The 7,571-nt window shown below is 46.0% G+C and overlaps 1 protein-coding gene across 1 annotated transcript in view; it reads left to right on the top strand.

The window, feature by feature from the left end:
• The first annotated feature begins 1,118 nt into the window (after nt 1-1,118).
• LOC119385908 (transient receptor potential channel) overlaps nt 1,119-7,571 on the top strand; it is a 13,002-nt gene continuing 6,549 nt past the window's right edge. The window contains exon 1 of the mRNA XM_037653273.2: nt 1,119-1,191. Coding sequence (XP_037509201.1) covers nt 1,119-1,191 — 73 coding nt within the window. The remainder of the gene's footprint in view (nt 1,192-7,571) is intronic.

Raw genomic sequence — 7,571 nt, forward strand, 5'->3', positions numbered from 1 at the left:
CCACGATATGATTATGAGGCACGCCGTAGTGGAGGGTTCCGAAAATTTCGACCATCTGGTGTTCTTTAACGTGCACCTACGTACAAGTTAACGGGCCTCTCAGATGCATTTTCGCCTCCAACGAAAATGTGACCGCAGCGTCCGTGATAGAACCAGCGACGTTTGGGACAGCAGGCGAGCGCTAGTAATGAATGTATATACCACCGCGGTGGCTTCTCGAAGTGCTTCGAGCAATTGATACATTCGTCGTTGCACTGCTCAGCCGTCCTATCTCCGAGGGTACCGCATTTGGTAAAGCGACCGCCACGGAAGCCACCTGCACACCAAATACCGGGAACGAGGCAACATAATTTTTCATACGAATATCATTGTCTGGCTTCCGAACCGGGGTTCTCTAGAGTTGAGTTGAATAAACTTCATTTGTCCAGCGGTTATTGCTACTGGTGCCCGGGGCTAGGCTACCAGCGGTCCATCGCTCGACAAACATCTTGACCAGATGCATGCATGCATCTGGCATCAAATGCATGCATGTATCATCGCTAATATTGGACTTATTGTAAGTCCTTGATATGGGGCTTAATAGACAGTTTTAGAATGGATCGTAGCGTTAGCGTTTGTTGGGAAAGACACGCTATTTTCGTAACTTTACGTGGGTACCCAAGAGCATCGCGTTTGACGCATGCGCAGTGTCGACAAGCGCTAACGCGCTAAGGCTTCGCTTACCCTATTCTAAAACTGCCTAATGTCTGATAAAAAGTGCTGCAAGGCACATCCGTCGGCCCAAGCTTTTTTCAAAAGTTAGCAGGAAACCTGAGATTTGCGTGGCAGTTGACTGTGTGACAGGTATGGTCGGCCACAACGTAAGAATAAATACAAGCTCCTCCCCGAGAGCTGCGGCGCGCCTGCCACTCATCTTTGCAACAGAGTCGTGCGAGGTCGTTTCCGTTATAATTACATGCACGTTTTAGTTGCCAATATAGATACTACGCATATTCATAATTAAAAGTTCGTCGTCCCTACCTAAAGTATTACGTTTCCCCCAAAAGTGACGCCGGAATATTTGCTTATATTCGCCAGGAAGTTTTAAACGCCATATCAGGTTTTCTCACAACGCTGGCATGACGAGGGTTGTCGCCGGTGGCGTTACGGACGACGCACCTCAACGGATCGTGGCCTCCGAGATTAGCTCCGGCAAGTCGCCGCAGCAGAGCGTACTAGCACGGCCGCTACATAAAAAAACAAAAACAAAAGAGCGGCCGTGGTACTAGCTTCTAGTACACTCTAGCCGCAGCAACGGCGCGTTGCCGTAGCTAATCTCGGAGGCTACGATCTGATGCAAGAGAGAAGAATGTCAGGTAACAGACTGCGTTAGTGAGCCTCCGGTGAAATACATAACGCTAGCCTTATGCTTCCTATCCGTTGCGGGGAGACTAGTACATACACACGACACTACCAGATGAACGTTAGGTGTTCTTATAGTGGGCGTTCACACAACGCTAACAGATGCAACACATGCAGTAGAATGCTGTCAAAAGGGGAAGTTATACTGTACACGAATCTTGTGGCACACCGAGTCGAAAACAACTAGAACATTTACTGAACGCGGAACTTGTGCATCAGAGAGAAAGAGAAACGAAGCGCAAATGCAGGGAGGTTAACCAAGCTTTGTTGGCTCGGTTGGCTACCCTACACGTGGGGTGAGGGAAAGGGGAATTAGTAAGTAAGATAGAGAAGAAAGAACAAGTGTAAGAAAAAGAAGAGATGAATAGAGATGAATGAATATCTAGAATATTCGACGCTTTTTAGACAACCGGCTCTTCCATTTAAACGCTTTGCTACGCGTTCGCACGGTTTTCGAGAACTCTGAAAAAATTTCGAAAACGTCATACGGATGTTGCCTGCAGCGTTTCACGAAGTATACCGGGGAATATGTGCGTGATACCGGGCCCTCTGCAAGTGCTTTAACGTTTCTGGCTCAATAATGAGCTTTGACGATAAGTGTTAGGTACTCGTTTCCTTCCTACTTTTATGTTGGATGAGAGAGAGACTTGTGTTAGGTGTTACCGGTGTCTTCGGTGAGCTCAATGAATGAGATTGTATAGAAGGGGGAAATAGTGGGGCAGTTCATGAAGGGCATCCAGCGATTCTGCTCAGAAAGTCTACCTAAACGTAAGACAAAGTGCTATCATCTGTTTATGTGGGAGAAACTTAAAAATCTTATGGTTTGCTAGAGAAGATTTCGAAGTAAACGTGGCGTGGTAACGTTAGGCTCCTGCACAAAAATGTATGTGTTCTCCTTCATGGAATGCACCGGAAAACAAGCAACATTACTAAACTTTGAAGCAGGAAACACACTTGAGGCGGCATCAGAAAGCAAGCTCCTTTTGAAAAATTCACAGTGTGAATATCTGCGCGTGAAAGGATGCTACGAAGACCGAACACAGCAAACAAGTCGCAGGCGCGCAAAGTTGGTGTTTGAATAAAAACCTCTTGCTACCGCGTCGACAGACAATTTGCGCAGCAAGAACAGCCATTTGCACCGACGTCCCAAACCGAGCCGGGAGGTTTTTGTTTTTTTAATGTCTTGGCTGGGAAATTTTCCATATGCTAGCCCCATCGGAAAACAACGTTACCACTTGTCTTCAGGCACTAGGCCCTTGAGACTTCGTTTTGATACAACAGCGAATGTTTCCCTCGTGACCGGACGGTACAGCACCGATTGCAGTGGAAAACTAGAAACTTCCGAATAAAACTTAGGTGGGAAATAGAAACGTAGAGCACAAGCGTCGACATCTTTTTTATTTTTTTTTCCGAGCAGAACAGAATTCACCTGATGTGTTGGCGACTAGCTTTTGCTCTGCGCGCATGAAACCCTGCTGCCGAGGTGCTTATAAGTTGTCCTCCAGTCAGGTAACAGTATCTCATTCAGTTACGGAACCTGTTTCAGTGGTCAACCGGCCAGTTAACATTTTACTGAAATGAAGTCCGTAAGATCCCCAAAACGGGTCGAAACCGCAGCGCCAATCAAGCTAGCTTTCAGAATGAGGGAAAAACAACAATTGTTCATATTCACTCATATTGACTTCATACTGAAGAAGGATATGGTGCGATTTCATTGAAAAAATTAAGCATTTGAACATGCACAAAACGTACCGTTCGCTGAAATTCGGGGCATAAAGGGGCATAAAAGAACCCTCCTATTCCAAAGCTTACACGTGATAGAACAAAACAAACAAATGATATGTGCTATCACTGAAGAAACCGGCGTATGTACTCAATCCCAAGCTATTTCCGTTTCGAATCGCACTGTAACGTTGACTTTTCAAAGATGTTACTGTTTGCTTTGTTTAGGACAAGACAAATGGCCTTGTCACGAGTTACGCAAGAAGTCGTTTGCCCTTACATTTACGCGGAACGAGCATAGGAGAAGGAAGGCGGGCAGGGCTTCAAGTGCTTATGCTCCATGCCGGTCCTTAGTGTGCTCGCGTTTTTCAATAACACACCCTTGATTCAAGCAGCAAAGCTAAGATTTGTGCAGTGCAGATTTTGATTATGGTAGTTCCACTCTAGTGACCCAGCATAATCCCTGACTTATTATAATTTCTTTACCATGGCGGTACGCGCAAGAATTCCTTCACGCGCGAAATCTTTGAGGCCCACGCGATTCACTGAAGGGACAGCAGTTGCGTCAGCATCCCGTCTGTTGATCTGACGAATAAGGGGCTTGACTAGCTTGACTAACAGATAGAGACTCATTCTTAAACCAACCACGTGTGCATTTGCACCAAGCATATAATATGTTCTGTGTATTATGGAATAAATCATTTGCTGATAGTCTGCGCTCGTGTTTGTTTGTCACCTTACTTTCTTGGCCCGTCTTCGCGAAGTTAAACGGAGTTCAAGATGTATACCAACAAGCCCAGATTAGCACCATACTTTCGTTAGCGTTGTCGTGATGCATTACTCTCATAACCACACATATGGAATGATCGAACGTGTTACGGACAGACAGGTACGGTACATCCTGCATCTTATTCAGGCTCGCTACTGCGGCATCCATAGAAGTCTGCAGTGTATGCTCGGGTATTGTGTCATAGTTTATTGTTTTACTACGCCTCGATGAGCTGAGGGCCGACTGGATCTATTGGTCTATGAAGGTTCTAGGCTGCGCAAGCCAAATCTCCGGGTGGCGCAATTCCCAAAGGCTTCCGCTCGAGACAGCGCCCTCAGCGTAGCTGCATGAAAGAGACAAAAAGCACACCGCGCCGCCGGTAATCTAGAGGCAGCCTTATAGAGATTTCGCTTCGTCCTGGTGAGTCCTGTGCCTACAACACAGATACCTCTTGTAGCAATATCGATATATAGGTTTGCTATATATTGATGGAACATTAGCGGAAGTGTATTACTAAGTTTAAGCAACGGGGCAGTATTTAGTACACTTGGGTATGGGTGGAGGAGGATGTGTAAGAACACCTAAATCTACTCCTAGGTTATGGCGGCCCCCGTGAACAGGCCGTCTTGTATCCAGCTTTCGTCTACCCGCTTCCCTTTGGGTTCTCCGATGATCCTGCGTCGATCATCTTGTTATATTCTCGAGTGCCCTTCTGAAGCCTTTGTTTCGCCGGCCATTGGAAACAGTGCTGCATAAGGGGCGATTTTCGACGATGTTCGGTCCTTTCCTTGCGGCGGAACTACAATCGCCGGCAGGAGCGCAGACCTTTGGCAAACGAAAGATTCGTGGAGCAAACTGCGAAACAAGGGGAAAAAATTAAAAACAAGTAGAAGACAAGACGTGACGACAGACTGTCAACTAGTTTATATACGCACATCACCGTATATAGCTATTTTCAATGATGCACACACAGGGAGGGTGTAGCCTGTGCAAAGAATCTCACAACACTATCTAACTATAACCGTTCACATCTTATCAAGAGAAAGGGCAGGTACTCTGATAAAGACACCGCCCCCCTTATTCCTTATGTGAAATGCTCCAAGCAGACCACGTGCTAGCGTTTCCCTGCTCTTTCCTATCACGCTTGTGTCTCCACGTAGTGGCTCGCAGCCGCAGGAAGCATAATGCAACGGAAGGTGTGAACCCACATCTTTCTTAATCGATAATAGATGCTCCCCTAGGCGATCATCAATGCAGCTCCTGCTTAGGCATGTGTACGATTTGCCACAGCTCAACGGAATTTCGTGTCTCTTGTAGCCACGCGCCATCCGCTCTCACATACCAAGTTAAAAAGCAGCGTAGCCCGAAGTAGACATTGAATACCACTTTCATTGAGATATTTGTATCCTTTGAAAAGACATATGAGACGATATTGTGCGTGCGGGTTCCAAGTTATATATTGTTTGATTACGCAGAACAAAGTAGTACAGTCGCTAGATCGGTAGGAATTGAGTCATCATATCGGGTCCGCCACATGGAAAAAAAATACTATAGCCATCCTGACTGTTAATCTAGACGACATTTCTGCCTTTCATCTATTGTTTACTCTGTCTAATCTAGAGCACGAAAAGACTAAGAAGAAGAAGAAGAAGCTGTCAATGTAAGAACAGTTCATTTCGGGACACACTGTCAGATCGGAATCATTCGAGCGTGCATTTAAACCATAAATTACAAGATATCACTGGCATAAGTAAAATGCAGGATAGGGCAGTCGAGATGGAGAAAAAGACTCTTCTTTTTGACGGCTCCTTGTCATATAGGTTCCATATCTCCTTCATTGTCACGAAATACGAACTTTATAGCAAAGCTTCCGATGTAAAAGACAAGTCCTCCAGTATACGTCCGTATTTCAAGCCAGAAACAGCAGTTGTCAGCGGATCGTCTACAAGCTTGTCGAGAGTAATAGCATAGTCCCTATGGTAATAGTGTACGACATCTAACGCCTCAAAAACTAGATAAAATAACTGAAAACAGTAAAGTGAGGAAAAATGAAGTGCATGCCAGGCTGGGGCAGTTTTCCTATATCTACAGATTAGACGAGAGCGTAAAAGAGCAGTAAAATTTCACTTCATTGTTAGGCGTCCATCTAAGGAAGAAGCGCACTGTCACGGCGCGCGCGACATGAAGAAAATGACTCACTTTCTCTCTGCCTTTCTCTCTCTCCACATTTCTATTGTTGCCAGCTTTCTCACAACTAAATGGCTTCGAACTACTTATCGCGAAAGCGTTATCAGAATTTCCAGAGCAGCACTTCGCCGCATACCCTTTTCTCACACAATCTTCCCTCACGCATAAAAGACCACCTTCGCACATTTTTTGTTTATTCTGTTAAAAAACAAAAACCAAACAATAAGCGATACAACCTCACGAAAAATTCGAGGAATGCAGCCAGGCTTATAATAAAGGAAGTCACCCTAACTCTTTTTATATTCTTTGTGATACCGGTGATATCCTGGAAGAGAACAAAATATTCCGGAAAAATCGCCAACCCGGACCAGGGAACGCAACGGTACCAAGAAAGAAAGAAAGAGGGATAAGGAAACTGCAAGAAGGGTAGGGTTTGAAAAGCGCTTTCTCAATCGAAGACCTATGAACGGTTGCCTGAATTAGATGAAGGAAGGTTGAAAGGAAACGAGAGGACCCTTCAAAGCGCACCACTTCAGCGATGGGCCTGTAGCTCTCTCCGAAGCTTCGAAAGCCAATTACGCGAGACGCCCGCCATACCGTACGCCGAGCGATACGGGAGAACTACACAGGTGGTCTCTCAAGGGGCCGCGACTTAGCTTTGCACGCTCCATCGCTCGACTCGGATCAACGGCTTATCAGCATCCCGGCTACCGTGCGCGCTTTGTTTCGGGAAGAAGAACCGCGCAGCAGTACGGAAGCTCATTTTCAACTATGATAAGCAACAACGCGCCAATCATGGACTAATGATGCGTCAGCTCTCTCCTAATCGTGCACTATAGGCCGGTAACAAGAAATGCTTAATCATCAGGGGTTCGTGCCGTAGTCACTAGAAAGAGTGATCAACACTCGGCATAATCCAAGCGGAAAAACTCCTAATTGAGAGAGTTGGAGCTTCTTTGCAAGCCGTACGAGCTCTAAAGTTTCTATATATAGACATTGCAGACCTTGCAAAACTATAGGAACACATGAACAGGGGCGTAGCCAGAAATTTTTTTCGGGGGGGGGGGGTTCAACCATACTTTATGTATGTTCGTGCGTGTGTTTGTATGTGTGCGTGTATATATACGCAAGCAAAACTGAAAAATTTCGGGGGGGGGTGGGGGGTTTGAACCCCCCCAGCCCCCCTTGGCTACGCCCCTGCACATGAACATATGTTTGAAGAGCTATCTTCTCCGTTGCAGTGTAACGCAGTATCAGAACTAACGCACGTTCGAACAACAGAGAGCGCTGTATTTCGTGGACGCTGCTCCGCGCCAAGTAAAAAGCACTTAACACGATGGCCAACTCTCCGAATAACGAGGAACGTTTGCAACACAGGGGAGTCTAGAAAATCTCAGCATGAATTATTGAACGAAAAAACTGCGCTGCGCTTCGCTAATGTCACGTAATGTACTGTTCGCGTTCTCATAGACTCCACCCTACTGAAATTTGC

This window comes from Rhipicephalus sanguineus, chromosome 3 (genome assembly GCF_013339695.2).
Source record: "Rhipicephalus sanguineus isolate Rsan-2018 chromosome 3, BIME_Rsan_1.4, whole genome shotgun sequence".
NCBI classification, from domain to species: Eukaryota; Metazoa; Arthropoda; class Arachnida; order Ixodida; family Ixodidae; genus Rhipicephalus; species Rhipicephalus sanguineus.